Here is a 16,651-nt window from a genome sequence, read left to right as displayed (position 1 = left end):
AAAAGCAAAGCAATTTAATTAATTATTATTTATTTAATTAGACCTACGTCATATTTGATTTTTAGCCCAAAAATCACTTTAAATAAATCAAACAGTTAAAATATAACATTGATATTTGTTTACTAATGTAATCTTTCTTGTCACTCTTGTAACAAGCAGCATTCTACTAATAATTGTTTTCTTGACAAATTCTTTATCTAAAATAACCAAATCATCCTGAAATAAATATTAAGAGTTCCAGAGAGAGGAAGAAAAGGAAAGACAAGATCATAGCAGGGATCACACAAGATCATTCATCTTGTTCCAATTTGTATTGTCTATTTTTACTCTGATTACTTGGATTTTTTGTCCTCCAATAATGTTGAAGATGATGTAATGTTTTCTTTTGTTTTAAGTAATGTAATTATTGATATTTTTAGTCTAGTATCCTAGCTTAGATTTCCTATACTGCTTTGCAAATTATAGAAATATTTATGTTTCACAAAAAAACAGATCTTGTCCTTTCTGCATGTTCGACATATGCCTTTCATTTAACGTTTTGTTTCATCTGGTAATATGTTACGTTTTTCCTTTATTTCCATTGTTATGAATTGTTATGAATTTAGATTGAGTTGTGCGATTGGATATAAGTTTCTCTTCTCAATTTCAAGACCCAGAACTGTTCTTCGTGAATTGTCCTGCGTCTTTCTAAAACACATGCTCAAAATATTAAGATTGCTTAGATCTTTATGTCTAAGCATCAACAATGAGAGCAGGTCTGTTTCCGTCTCTAGAAAAACCCGCATTGAAACAGCATAGAAATGAGAGCTGTAGTTTTGATGGTTTGAAATATAAACCAACTCTTTCCAAGCACTGTTCAGGTAGAACCACTCAATCAGGTTTATTCATGCATTTTGCACAATTATGAGACAATCAATAATCAAGCCCGTCTGGATGTGAGTCTAACCCAGCTGACGAAGCTCTGCCAGCTTACAACATGGAAGTTTATACAATGATTAGCAGTATATGAAATCTAAACTAGGATAGTCTTTCCTTTTCTTCCTCGCTCTGGAACTCTTTTAATAATTATTTCAATCTTCACTCCCCACTTCCACCACTTGCTGTTTACGCAAACAGGGGGAGCCTGAGGGATTTCTCTGATGCAGATTATATAGATGGGTTGGTCCAAATGGTTTTCCACTTGGATCCGCTTCCTTTGAGGATGTCTCCAACCGGCACTCACTGAGAGTGTCTGTAATCAGAACTGTGAAGATGATGATAATAATAATAATAATAATAATAATTGAGGAATTGGGTTCCTGTCTAAGAAAGTAATTAAAATAATTGACTTTTTACAAATGAGTAACAAAAAAAAAAAAACTAAACAGAAGATTAAAAACGGGAAAGTCGAGACTTTCACTATCCTGTGTTTGTATGTCCATAAAACACAGGATATTTTCAAACCACCAAAATCTCCTGCTTCTCAGTACTTCTAAGCTGTTTCAAAGATTATGAAGCTGAACTTTCATGAATTTGATGAAAATTCAATTTATCAACGTTGCAATACTTTTATGCTTTATGTGCTTTTCAGTTATTTTATTCATGGAAACATCTTACTGATTATGATCACTAGAAAGACAGACATAAAATGGGGGGAAAAAAAACAGCATAAATGACAGAATAATTATTTCCTTCAGGTCCCTCAGGGTTCATGAACCCGAAGGATGATGGTTTCTAAAGCCGTCATTACTACATCAGTAGCATCAACATTAGTGTCAACATTTGGTTCACCAATTGAGTTTCTGATGTTTCTGTGCTCTACCCATTTTTTCCACTTATTTGTTTTAAAACCTGGTTGTCAGTCTACATCGAACAGATCAGGATTTCAGGCAGAATAATTACCAAGATACAAAATAACATCCCCGAATTTGTTAAAATTGATTGTTTACACATAAGTGAAGACTCACATAAGTATGAGTCTTTTATTTAGAAAAAAATATTTTTACATGTTAGCAAAATAAGGAGGGAAGATCAAATACATTCTTACAAGGAGATAAATTTGTCAACATAACACCCAAGGATTACATTTATGTGTGGTAAAAATAGAAAGATTATATTGACTAGATCTGTAGAATGTGATACAAAAGTCATTCTCATGTTGCAGTTTGGCCCTCTGCTGCTCTGGAAAGAAGGTTCTTCAGTGGTTTTCATAAAGAACACTTAAAATGTTTTGCTATGTAACTTTAGCAAAAAATAGTTTTTTTTGTTGTTCAAACTGTTACAGTGTCATGAAAGTTTGTGACATCTAATCTGATCAGTCTGTGAAAAGATTGAGCACCTCCACCAATAGCACTGCTATTTCTATTTGCAGAAAAGCACAGTTTGTGCTCAAAAACAACCAATCAGAGCCACTAGTATTGTTGTCAATCAAGCTCATGTATACAAATGAGTAATAACAAATACCCATCCATTATACACTTATCCCTAGTGGGGTGGCGAGATGCGCTGATGCCTATCTCCAGCAGTCAACGGGTGAGAGACGGGTTCACCTCGGAAATCCATCGCAAGACTATAACAAATATATAAAAAACTTTTTTTTCTGAAGTTACAAACAACCAGGTTTAAGAAAAGAATATAAGGCCACTGGACTTTCAGAAAAGTTCAAGAATATGGGCCCAGAATTGTTGGATCCACCCCACACTCTTTTCTGTGGAGTCTGCAGGTAACAGAAACAATTATCAGTTGACATCTTTGAATTACATCAACAATACTTAAAAAAGACTCACCAAGTGGCTTGTATTCACAGCCAATGTATCCTTGATAACCAAGCTTTTCCAGTGTGTTTAACAGGGATCTGTAACACAACTCTCCATCGCTGTCAGGTTCATTCCTGCTGGAACCTGTGCAATCTGAACATGGCCTGAGTAACAAGACATTTGGTTTTTAGATCACTGCCTACCATGCATCTCATGCACTATGCATTCTCAGTGAAATTATTATTATTATTACAAAACCTGGTTCCACATTATGTTTAAATCAAAATTTAAAAGCAGGCAAGCAAATGAATCGACTGCTCCTTGCATTCAGTATATTTTCTTCACCTCCTCCATTATCTTCCTCACAGGACTTTATAATTCAAGATTCCTTATTCAATATATATATATATATATATATATATATATATATATAAATACCCAGATAATCAGCAGTTGCGTAACATCCCGTAACTGCTGATGAAAACATCAGCAGTGAAATGCTGTCTAAACCCACAACTAGTCTTAAAAACAGCAAATCAAAAAATACAATTATAATGAATATCAATTATTTGCACTTCTGTTTAATCCAAATTAAGTCAGCGGCTCCATAAGGCCACAGATGCATAAATGTAACATTTGTTTATTGAGTTGATCAATGCTGCTAAATTTGGTTTAATGGTTGCAGCATACATAAATTAAAACATTTTAAATTGGTTAACATTTAGATGTAAGATGTTAAGGAGCTGGAAAGTTTACTTTGTAAAAGTTTAAAGAACAATATTCATAGATAGATGCTTTGTTACCATAGCAACAATCTGATGCTGTGAGTTTAGTCTTTGAGTCTGAGCTGTTTGTTCACAAATACAATTTCATAAACTACAAGTATAACCTATTGCTAAAAAGCAATACCCAGATTTCACTCAATTTAACATAGAAGCTGTTAGAGGTGCTGATGTTTTTAGTAGCAAGATCAGATCCAATGATCTTGCTACTAAAACATTTAGATGACAAAGTTAATCTTCAAACTGCAGCCTAGGGTGTATTTGTTCTGGACAATCTGTGACAAGCACAGAAGTCCAGCAACAGAACACCACTTGATATCAGATCGGAGGGAGCGTTCCTCCCTACCACGCCCCTCCAGGTCTCACTGTCATCGCTCACATGAGCGTTGAAGTCCCCCAGCAAAACAAGGGAATCTCCAGGAGGGCCACTCTCCAGTACCCCTTCCAAGGACTCCAAGAAGGGTAGGTAATCTGAACTGTCGTTCGGCCCGTAAGCACAGACAACAGTCAGAACCCGTCCCCCTCACCCGTAGGCAGAGGGAGGCTACCTTCTCATTCACCGGGGTGAACCCCAACGTACAGGTGCAGAGATGGGGAGCAACCAATATGCCCACTCTGCCCGGCACCTCTCTCCGAGGGGAACTACAGAGTGGAAGTATGTCCAGAGCCATGTGAAGAGGTGAGGCCAACTATTTCTAGTCGGAACCTCTCAACCTCACACACCACCTCTGGCTCTTTCCCCACCAGAGAGGTAACATTCCATATCCCAAGAGCCAGCTTTCTGCGACCTAGGATCAGACCGCCAGGTCTCCCTTCCCGAAGAGTCAATGAGTTAAAATCAAGCAAAGTTTATTGTGTAGTGTGAACTGGGCTTAAGTCTTGAAAACGTTCCAAAAGCTGCCGCAGCAATTACATATTTCAACATATCATTTGAAGAATCTGAGATGGATTTGGTTGTTCAAATTAGTTACGATCATTCTATCGTCTGCCTGCTACAGATCTGATCCATTATTTGAAATGTTTCTCGCTTCTGCAGGGAGGCCATTGCTGTTGATGTGTTGTCTGCATCTTCTTAGAGAATATTTAGGTTAAATTGTTTGTGGAAGAGAGATAGTGAAACAAATTTCTCTTAAATTTGTAATTGTTTTGTATTTATTTGTATGAAACAATAGATAATTTCGGATGAAATTTTTACATTTTAGAATTAAAAAAATCTTCAATACTTTGCACCTGTTAAAATTCAAATTCAAAATACAGCACAAATTAAACTAAATTCTAATTTCCTTTAACTTAAATATTTATTATATTTTGTACAGAGGAAAAATAATTATAAGTCTTCAAAGTAAACCTGACTTTGACTTTCCTAACCATTTACCTTCAGCCAATCTTCAAAGTTATGGATTCAGAACTTCAGAAAAAGAGATGCTGTTAATTATTTACAACACAGCAATGCCAGACAGGGGACCACTAAACCTCGATACAAGCACAGAATGCATCTTGAAAAAGACAGCTCAACTTTTTATCCCCATTGTAAAGTACATTTTTGAAAGAAGAGATCAAAAATGATCAAGTCTACTTCAGAGGATACAAATTAGTTTGTATCCAGTGGTGTTGCAGTGGAGACAATATATCAAGTCAAATGATCAATCTGAGTGTATTTTTCTGTTTTTATATGTAGGAGTTACAAGGAAGAGCTGTTTACAGTTTTGTTTTTCTATCAAGAAAACATATTCTCAGAAAACACATACATTGATGTATTTTACCAAACAGCCAAATTAATTTCAACAAACTAATACATGACGTAAGAAAAACAAAAAGATAATAATGGATTTTTACAAGAAAACAGGTCTAAGGTCACAAATAATTTTTAGAAAATGGGTCGAAGAACAATAGAAGTCAAAGGTATGTGTATAGATAAACACAGGGTTGTCAAAATCATCAATATTCAATGATTATTAAATCATTTTATATATTTAAAAATGATAAAATACTTATTCACATCATACTATAAATTAAGCTGTTTTTGTCTTAGGAAGCTACCCAAGGAAACACACTTTCACACAATAACGCTGCAGACAGACACAGCCCACCCCCTCGTAGCTGTCACTTTAAGAATAATGGCTCCCATTTGTAACAGTGAGCTGGAGTCAAAAATGTAAAACTCCCAGTAATACGGCAAGTATGTCCAAGAACCCTTATGGCATTCCCTGGCACGAAGGTAAAAAGCATGTTGTTTGGTGGCATTTTGCATAAACAGAAAAAACTGCAGAAAAGTTCATGATGGAAGCTGTGCTAAAGTAACTAAAAAATAAACAGGTAGCACTGCAAACTTAGCAAAGCATCTTATGGACCTTTAAAATGTTCAGTAACATTTCATTTCTTCAACAATTTCTATATATGCCATACAGCAAAAGATGTTATCTGCTTAAATGAGTCATAGTTACTAAAAAGTCTCTTTATGTTTCTGTTTATTAGTAATTAGTATAATTAGTAGCTATGACCAACAATAAAACATGTAACAATAATTTCAGTTTTTATTTTGAAACTCCAACAATTTGGAGGTGCAATTCACAGTTTCAATAAATGGTATGAATAAATACATTTTTCCTTTTATTTTATCTTTTTGTCATACCAGATCATGACCATGAGAAAAACTTGAGCTCAATGATACACAATCTGCAAAAGCCAATTTATGTTTTTACGTAGCAGAACGTCTCAGTGAAGACTCAATGATGGTTAATGAAGGTTACAATGTGATGCGATCCTTCTGAAAGTTCAAACACACCACTTAGTATTGGATAAAATGACATTCGTCCTGTAAACATCGGACTCAGACAGCACAGTCAGCAAGGACAAATAAAAGCAAACACTCAGCATTAAAGTACAAAATACAGTTTAGTTCACTGCTGGTCAATATGTGAGCTCAGCTGGCAAGTAGCATATTTTAAAACAAAATCCAACAAAAACTGAAATTTACCAATATGTAAATGTATAGCTAACTTTTTTTTTTCCATATCAGAATCTGGTTACAACACAAACTTTGTGATGACTTCGAGGACAAAAATGTGGAAAACCACCCAATGTCATTCTATTAGTTCATTTACTTCAATTTTCTAGACTTAAAAATCTGCAAAAGCCAATTTATGTTTTTACGTAGCAGAACGTCTCAGTGAAGACTCAATGATGGTTAATGAAGGTTACAATGTGATACAATGTGATCCTTTTTTCACAAATATTAAGACATGTTTTAAATGGCTTCTGACAAAATATGCGAAGGTTTTAAGTTTAGTTTCACTCCCAATGTCATATCTCTTAAATCTCTCAACACTTCACACATTTACAGCAGTCAGTCTTATGGAGCAATTGCTCAATCAGCCAATATTGAGCTGATTGAGCTCAACACTCTTTAACAAGTGTTGATGGTAAAATTGCTTGGCAATGTGTTTTCTGATTCATAAGACACATTATGATGTATGAAGGAAGATGAAGATGAGAATTGTGGACCCCACTAACTCTGGTCACTAATTAGTGACCACATTTCTATCATAAGGTTCATATGTTGATAATAGAAAACGTACCGTGCACAGTTTCAGAAAACATGTCCAGTTGGTTCTACTGAAAGCCTTGCCTGCTAGTGCTGATCAGAAGGGCCGATAGCACAATATGGCACCCTGACTTCTGTCAAGACTGTGTAGCTTTCTGTCATCAGCGTGAGAATGTTTGTGTGAATGGGATTGACTGATTTCATTGTAAAACTTCTTTGAGGGTTGAAAAGTGCTATGGCTATGGAAAGTATTCAGAGCCCTTTAAAATGTTCTGTTTCTTTGTAGTGATTTGCTAAAATCATAAAGATATTTCTTATAAATTGACACTAATCCCATTTTGACAGATAAACCCAAGAAATGTACAAAAATTTTCAAATTTATCAAAAAAGAAAATCTGATATATCTCGTGGCCATAAGTATTCACACACTCTTCGATCCTGATCCTCCTCGAGATTCTGCTCCTTCTTAGGAGTCCAACTGTTTTTAATTAAACAGATTGGACTTGATTAGGAAAGACACAGGTAAGACCTCATAGGTCAGTGTAACATAGTTAATGTTGTATAGAATTTTACTAGTCATTACTTCAGGTGTAATGGGTGAAACAGCACCCCCTCCTGGTGGTTGGCAACGTTAAATATAGTGAACACAGACATCTCGTTGCCAGTTCATGAGAGATGGGCGCGAGGTGCTGTACTGCCTGTGATGAACCTGGTCCCTGATTATTTTATATTCTGTTTCATACAGATAAATCCCATTTTGTCTCATCCTGTCTCCTGGTCCCGTATTCACACAACGCAGAGCTGATAATAAGCCATTATAATTAAGAAGGTTACAAAAGCAAATGAGAATCCTGAGGTGGAAGAACTGTCCAGTGAGCTCTGTGCAAGCCGCAATTCTATGCCTTGTTCCTAAGATTCTTAAGAGCACAGTTGCCTTCATTATCCTTAAATGGAAGAAACTTGGGATGAGCAGAACTCTTCCTAAATCTGGCCGTCCAACAAATGAGTCTTAGTGAGAGAGGCAAAGATCACTGTGGCTGAGCTCCAGAGATGCAGTAGAGCACTAGCGGAACAAGGCAGCATCGGGCCAGGGGGCAAGGCTCATGACCGGGCCCTTTATACCCAAATCATAAAGCTCATGATAATTTAACTTTACAACATACCTGCCCACAACAGCGGAGCTTACAAGTTTCACCACCACAGAGAGCGACTATTGTCGGAGCAGAAATACGTTAAAGCATTGTTTTTAAGGGAAAAGATTTCTGGCGCCAGAAAGGTCGATCTGACCCGATTTTATCTGGAAAGTACAAAATGTTGGACCAAAACTCGGGTTGGAAAGTACGCTGTTTAGATAGATAAGAACAACTATTATTATTAATTGACTTGTTTTGCAGTTCTGAGATGGAGCAGATGTTCAGAGAAGAAGTCAGTCAGAAATTCGTGGAAACTCCAACACACACTCAGTCAATGGGCAGCCAGAATCTTGACGCAAAACCGACGTCATTGGAAGCTATAAGAATGTCTGTAGACAAAGAACGGAGAGATTTTGGGGACTTTGATTTTGAGACTTTGAGATTTGAGAAATAATGTTTGTAATGATGCATCCGTGGTAGAAGATGTAAATAAATCTCCCGACCCGTCGTGGCTGGCAGTAAGAACTCGTCTCTGTGGTTTGTTATAATTATCTATATATTTGAGAGTTTATTCGCCTCACAATTCTACAATACTATGTCATTCTGAAATCCATCTGACATGAAGTACAACAAACCAAGAGAACAACAGGAACATCAGGCTACTGGTCCCTAATGATGAAACAACACAAATTCAAAGTAGTTGAGAACCGCAGAGAGCAATCAGATCATTTTGACACTTTATCAATTTCAACTCAGAGCCTCAAGGCTGATTGACTCGGTGAAACGAGCACGCAGCAGCACGTGTTAAAGCGGGCATGCAGCTCATCACCTGTCCAATACAATCCCAATAGTGAAACTTGGTGTTGGCAGCATCATGCTACGGGATGCTTTTCAGCTGCAGAGACAGGAAGATGAATATGACCAAGTACAGAGATATCCTGAAAGAAAAGCTCTTCCAGATGGCTGAGGTTCTCAACCATCTAGAGGACTTGGCCAAAAGTTCCCCTTCCAACATGACAGTGACCCAAAGCTACAGCTAAAAATAACAAAGGATTGGTTCCTTACAAAGGATTGGTTCCTTACAACTCTGAGACCATTTTGACTTGCCCAGCTAGAGCCCTGACCTAAATCCAATTACTCATCTCTGGAGAGACCTAAAATGACCCCACCAACGTTCACCATCCAACCAGAGGGAGCTGGAGAGGAACTGCAAGGAAGAATGGCAGAGGATCCCCAAATCCAGGTGTGAAAAGTTTGTGGCATCATTCCCAAGAACTCATGGCTGCACCAGCTCAAAGGGTCAGTATTTACTGACCTTTGCTCAGCAAATGACTGTGTGATATGACTGTGTATTCTTTTCTAATACAAAAAATAAATCTACATTTGTGGCTGGGGGGTTCTGTCAAAATAGAAAAAAAAATCTCATGAATTACTTGCACTTTTCTAAGAAATAATATGAAAAATGACTACAATGAAAGAGTGAAAAAATTAAAGGGTTCTGAATACTTTCCATACCCACTGTAAGCCTGGTTTTATTGAATTTCAATTAATAACTAATAAAAGCAAAAAATTCAAATCATGCATCATCATGGGATAAAAATATATGGCTAAATAATACACAGATATATTGTTGTGTAAAGTAAATAATAAAACCTTCTTCTGAGGTTGCTGTTCCTTCTAAATGACCCACCCTATGTCAAACGATTTGACATTCTCCAGAATGTCGGATCGTTTTTTTTTCTGGCCTCAATAGTTTTCAGATACTGTTAAATACTTCGAATCATGTCCACAGTGTCAGTTGATAGCTCCAAGTAAGAAAAGTGACAGAGCATCACTTATTCCTATGCTGGTAATAGACACCCCCTTCTCTCGTATTGCTATGGACATTGTTGGGCCATTGGAGAGAAGTAGCTCAGGCCATAGATACATTCTAGTTGTGTGTGATTATGCGACTAGGTACCCGGAAGCTTTCCCATTAAGAATAATTAAAGCCCGCCAAATAGCTAAGACATCTGTCTAATACAGATGTTTTCTAAGGTGGGTATTCCCAGAGAAATTCTTACAAATCAAAGTTCAAACTTCACTTCCAACCTATTGAAGGAAGTTTATAAACTTTTGGGAATTAATGGAATTAAAACAAGTTCCTACCATCCTCAAACTAATGGACTCAATGAAAGTTTTAATAAACTCTGAAGTCCATGTTGAATAAATTTGTGAAAAGACTCGGGGAAAGCCTGGGATCAGTGGTTACCATTTCTGCTTTTTGCTTATAGAGAGGTACCTCAAGCAACTACTGGGTTTTCTCCCTTTCAATTCTTATACGGTCATACTGTCAGGGGTCCACTAGATGTCCTCAAAGAGGCTTGGGAGGGGGCTGGGCCTGAAAAACTGTACATCACTCTCATTTGTGTTGAAAATGAAAGACAAGCTTGAACAGTTCCAGGAACTGGCTCACAGTCAAAAGCAGAACTATGATAAAACAACTCTTAGGAGGATCTTTAAGGAAGGACAAAAAGTGTTACTACTTTTGCCAACTACTGAAAGCTGCCTCTTAGCCAAGTGGCAGGGGCCTTTTGTCGTAAACAGAAAAGTAGGTCCTGTTACTTATGAGCTCAACTTGCCAGATCGCCGTAAAAACAGCAAGTTTTTCAAATCAACATGTTGAAGGAGTGGATTGACCATCCAGTTCCATCAATGCACTTGTGGGCTCAAGCTGTAATCGATGAAGAGGAGCTTCAAGAGAAATTTCCACCATCTTACTTTGGGGAGCAGCTTTTGCCAGATGTAAGCCATCTACCTCCAGAGCAGCAAGAGGAACTGCTGGCTATGTTGCCAAAGGAGCTTTTCAGCACAAAACCAGGCTACATCCATCTCATTAAGCATGACATACGACTTTGCAGTCATGATCATCCACCTATCAGGGATACGACCTCCAGAGTTCCAGCAAAACTGGTGCCTGCACTGAAACAGCAGGTGGAAGAAATGCTGGCTATGGAGATCATAGAGCCTTCCAGAGGTGAGTGGTGCAGCCCTGTGGCGCTTGTTCCCAAGAAAAATGACTCAAGACAGAGATTTTGTGTTGATTTCTCAGAACTTAATGCTGTTTCTGTATTTGATGCTTATCCAATGCCAAGAGTTGATGAACTTATTGAGCATTTGGGGAATGCCAAGTACCTTACAACACTTGACCTCTGTAAATGTTATTGGCAAGTTCCACTAACTGAGTTCTCAAGGGATTTAACTACTTTCAGGGTTCCTAGTGGACTTTATTGTTTCAGAACTATGCCTTTTGGACTTAATGGAGCTCCTGCTACATTTCAAAGGATGATGGACTTAGTTTTAAAAGGAGCTGATGGCTATGCAGCAGCTTACATCGATGACATTGTGGTGTTCAGTCAGACATGGAAAGACCATGTGAAGCATCTGACAGAAGTCCTACAAAGAATCAAAACAGCGGGTTTTGTCATCAACCCTGGAAAGTGTCACATTGCCAAGACTGAGGTTGAATACTTGAGTTACGACATCGGGGGTGGGGTTATCCGCCCTCAGGTGAGTAATGTTGATAGTCTTGCTGCTTGTCCTCCTCCTACAACTAAGAAAAAGTTAAGATCTTTTCTAGGTTTGGTTGGCTGATACCATCGGTTCATCCCCAACTTTTCAGAGACCAGCCATTCTTAGTGACTTGACACATACATCTTGTCCCAACAAGATTGTATGGACTCCAGAATGTGAGGCTCCATTTGCAGATCTGAAGAACTGTTTATGTAATGAACTTGTGTTGCAGTGTCCAGATTTTGCACGCCTACTTATTGTGCGGACCGATGCTTCAGGAGTGGTGCTAGGAGCTGTGTTGCTGCAAGGTGATGGGGGAGACCAAAGACCAGTGCAATACATAAGTCGAAAGCTCTTTCCCAGAGAAATGAGGTACTCTACAATAGAAAAAGAAGCTTTTGGCAATAAAATTGGTTCTTGACACTTTAAAGTATTATCTGCTGGGTGGTGAATTTGTGCTTGAGACAGACCACCGAGCTTTACACTGGATGAATAGAATGAGAGAGACCAATGCAAGAATCACCAGATGTTACCCATCATTGCAACCTTATCGTTTCAAGATTCAGTATAAAGCTGGAAAGAAGAATGTTGTGGCAGATTTCCCTTCCCCATTACTTTGCAACTTTGCTTCACTTACTATCCCAGGTTTGTTTGTGTTAGCATTATGTTGTAATTTCCATCTATTTATACTGTATGTTTAGGTTAAAATTATTACTTCTGGGTTATTGATTAATTTGTTTATTTTTGTTTCAAAGTATATTCATAGTATTTGGTATCTTTTTTATTCACCATTGTTTGTCCCTTGTAGTTCTGCAGCAGGGCAGGAGTATGGGAGGGGTCGGCCCAGTGTTTCCTGCTTAAATGTCTGGATGATGTCATTAATTACGTTGCTGGGTTCTACCAATTAGAGTAGGGGTGTAAAACTCCAGTCCTCGAGGGCCGCTGTCCTGCAGTTTTTAGATGTGCCACAGGTACAAAACACAGGAATGAAATGGCTTCATTACCTCCTCCTTGTTCTCCAGAGTCTTTCTAATCACCTAATTATTCTATTCAGGTGGTGCAGCAGAGGCACATCTAAAAGTTGCAGGACACCGACCCTCCAGGACTGGATGTTGACGCCCCTGAATTAGAGGGTTTCCTTTGAAGGATTGCTTTGATTTTTCTTTGAAGTAACTTTTTGAGTTTCCTTCTATGAACTGTGGTTGATGCTGTTTGTTTGTTTCCCTTGAATACCTTTGACCACACTATTTTACAGTACTGCTATGAACCAAAAATGGTAATACTGTTTACTTATTTGTATTTTCATTGCAAATCACATCATTATTGCAACATTCACCATATTGTTGCATGTTTTTCTGATATTACACCAAAACACCAAAATAGTGCTTTTGTGACTATCTGATATCTAACAATCTGAAAACACCTGAGATGGAATGTTCAGTCCCTGGAGTATTTGTTGTAGTAATTTCAATGCATTAAGTTATACAGCATGTAAACAAACTAATATAAGTTCCTGGTACAAATATCAGAGCTCTGGTACTTTGGAATTTCTGAACAATTCTGTCTTGCTTGAGATTCATCAGATTCGCTACCCTTTCAACTCTGATGAAAGGGTATGCACACTTTGCTTACTCAGAGAAAAAAAAAAAAGAACAAATAGTGCCAAAGATCATACCAACTACTCTGGAATGCAATTCTTAGGAGTGTGAAAGGGAAATTTTCAGGCTTGAGGAAAGTCCCTTGTGGAACGTTTTTTTGTGTGGTCACACACATAATGTTCAGTAGAGAAACCCAGATGTCCTGTGAGTCCTTTGCAAGGATGAGAGCAATCCTCAGGGTGGTGATTGGGGTTCATACACTCTGTGGATGAAGGGCATGATCCAGCTGACAAATGTTTGCAGGTTTGATGTTCCAACTTGTTCTGGGAGGGTTCTCAGGGGCAGCCAAGCTGGAATCCATATACAGTTGAAATCAGATTTTACATTCAAGAAGATGCAACACAATTTCCCCCTTTTAATTTCTGTTAAATCAGACTAAACAGCTTTTTTTTTTAACCAAAATTATTTTTATTTGCTAAACACCAGAGTAAAGAAAGAATTTCTCAAAAAAAGTTTTTCTTACTACTTTTTCAGAGTCAGGAGTTCAGACTAAAAAAACTGTTCACACTATGCTGTTATTCTGCATATCACCTTCTGGATATTGGTATCACTTCAAACTCATGTTATACTAATGTAGCATTATGATAAAAACTAAAAAATTCTTCAACATATACTACAATATGAAAATTTTGGACCTCACTATGTCTGGTTTATCCATCACTTATTTCTATGTGCCTGAAAGTGAAAATTTTCTGTCAGCAAACATGAATGCACGAAATGCATGAATGCAAACATACAGCACGAAAATATCCCGACCATCATACTAGGTTCTGTGTCCCAAAGATGAACGTGTTGCAACCACAGAAGAAAAGCAAAACCCTTGTGAAGATGCTGGTATATTTACAACAAAACAAGTTCTGTACCACCGTCATTCATGGGCTTAAAGTCCACCTGATGAGGAGATGAGGAAAAGTGAGAATGTTTTTTTTTTGTTTGTTTTTGCTTTTTTGAGCTCTGGAACAAATGTCTTATTTGACATATCTGATCCAATATCATGTCTCTGATATTGGATCCGATATCATGTCTCTGATATTGGATCCGATATCATGTCTCTGATATTGGATCCGATATCATGTCTCTGATATTGGATCCGATACATGTTCTGTTCTCTGATCCAACCGTGTCAAAGTGTTTTGCCATTGTTGCATTATCTTGTAAGCCTGAGAACAGCATCCCAAAGTAGTGCCAGCTCTATGTTATCTTTATATTTCTCAATACTCAACTAAAAGCCAGTCAAAAAATACTGTGACTGTTTGGGTTAGCATCTTCTAGTCACAAAGATGTGAAAGATGGGCTGAACTTGGGCACATCCCAAAAACTAACATGAGGGAAGAATATTATGCAGAATTATGAAAGTGACTTCTGAAACATCAGCCCAAAAATGTAAAGTTGTAATCTCAACTGATGATGGATTATTTACTTTTTGTCTTCCTCAAAAGGGGAAGAGAAAACAGATGTGTACAGTTATCTTGACATGTAACATATTAACCAATGTATATGTGGAAGTTGTGATGTGAAGTAAAGTACATGTTAACCTCACCTCCTGCCTCATTCTTATCATACTAACAGAACAAATTCTACTAACTTTGACCTTGTATATAGTTTACACACCAATTCTACCAAATATTACAATATTTGTTGAATTTTGAATTTAAAAGAAATGATGAATAAAATCTTATACAATACAAATACAAATACATTAGACCTAGATCAGGAAATGTTTGGGATTGGGGAATGGTGGCTCAGAAGGTATGAGTTTGCCTTATAACCTGTGGGAGGGACAACAGGGATTTGGATTTGGATTCCTCCACAGCTGTATGGAAATACCTGATTTCAACTGCTTTTGGCTCTAGAGAGACAAAAGCAATTTTGTCTCTGGAATTTCTGAACAATTCTGTCTTGCTTGAGATTCTATGCTAATTTTGCGTGGCACACAGAGGAATATCAAGCTATTTTGAAATCATTCCAAAAATAGAGTGAACAAATGAATATCTACCTAATTTCTCTATATCTGATAAAGATTTTAGAGTCTTAAAATCTTGATATCTCACCTCTTGGTTATGTCTTACTGATTATTAGTAATCATCTAATTTTCTTACACCTGATCATTTCCTTGTTAAATCACTTTTTTGTGGCATCATGCACAAAAATGCCAAATCCTATGAAATGTTAGAGGAGAAAACATTCTCCCTTTCAGTTTGTCACCATGACACAAATCTACATCTGTATTAGCTTCTTTGTCGCTCAATGCCAGGTTAACCGACATGCTGTTTTTCACATTGTGAAAGTACCAGAAAAAGAGCTGCTATAGACTCAAATCCTAGTAAATTGTTTTGTCTGCATCAGTCTTGATATCCAGAACTAAAGTGGTAATTAATACACATTGTATACATCCTTCAAAAGTTCCTCTTCCTCCTGTCACATATTAAATCAATTTTTGTCATGCAACCAAACAAGTTTTGCAGCTATTTGTTAAGTATGGTGGTGCAAGGTTGTGTGTGTGTTTAGATGTGTTCATATTATAATGTCATCCGAGTTAGATGCATGTTAGATTTAGATGTCATGCATTAGACATCTCTGCCTTGCTAAGGGCAATGGCCAGCTCCAGGTCTTCCTGTTCCTGTTGCCTGAGCCTCTTCAGTCGATCTCGCTCTGCCCGCTCACTCTCTCGCTTGGCCCATTCAAGTTGCTGAGCTTCATTCCCAAACTGGGGAAAGAGAGAGATAAATCCTTTTAAGACATGGTCAAGTTCCAGTTATTTTAGCTAGAAAAAGTGCTTTTTAAATTCCTAAGTATCAAACTTGTAATAATGCTTGTATTATTAGAAGTTTAACATTTGGTAAATCAGATGCTTTATAAAATAACTAGTTAATAATAATAATTATTAATACATTAAATAGCATAATATATTACATAGTAATAGTTACATCTCTAAAAACTCCAAATGTAAAACTATGAAGCAGAAGCATGATAGCATGACTGCCTGTATGAACTACAAGTATGTTTATTGAAAATGATTTTAAAAAAAGTATACATCTTATAAGCTCTTCCACTTTGTATATATGCCTAAAATCCTTTAAGTGATGTTATTTTTGTAGCACGCCTCTCTGCAACTTCTGAACTGTACTATACCAAACCCATTACAGTGGTACACTTTCCACAAACAAACCCATTAAAAAGTAACCTAAAGAAAGCAAACCTAAAAAAGACAAATATGATTCCAACTAAATTGAACAATAATTTACCA

At 37.2% G+C, this 16,651-nt stretch overlaps 1 protein-coding gene across 8 annotated transcripts in view; it reads right to left on the bottom strand.

Moving 5' to 3' along the window:
* Positions 1 to 9,265: 9,265 nt before the first annotated feature.
* The window catches only part of LOC129354663 (epidermal growth factor receptor substrate 15-like 1), a 126,524-nt gene continuing 119,138 nt past the window's right edge, over positions 9,266 to 16,651 (bottom strand). For all 8 annotated transcript variants that reach the window (XM_055024137.1, XM_055024134.1, XM_055024135.1 and 5 more), the window contains one exon: positions 9,266 to 16,111. In XM_055024137.1, coding sequence (XP_054880112.1) covers positions 16,042 to 16,111 — 70 coding nt within the window. In that variant the 3' untranslated portion in view covers positions 9,266 to 16,041. The remainder of the gene's footprint in view (positions 16,112 to 16,651) is intronic.

This window comes from Poeciliopsis prolifica, unplaced genomic scaffold (genome assembly GCF_027474105.1).
Source record: "Poeciliopsis prolifica strain line A6 unplaced genomic scaffold, Auburn_PproV2 SCAFFOLD115, whole genome shotgun sequence".
In the NCBI taxonomy this organism is placed as follows: domain Eukaryota; kingdom Metazoa; phylum Chordata; class Actinopteri; order Cyprinodontiformes; family Poeciliidae; genus Poeciliopsis; species Poeciliopsis prolifica.
The sequence above is the reverse complement of the archived record's forward strand: the minus strand, read 5'-3'. Positions and strand labels throughout refer to the sequence as shown.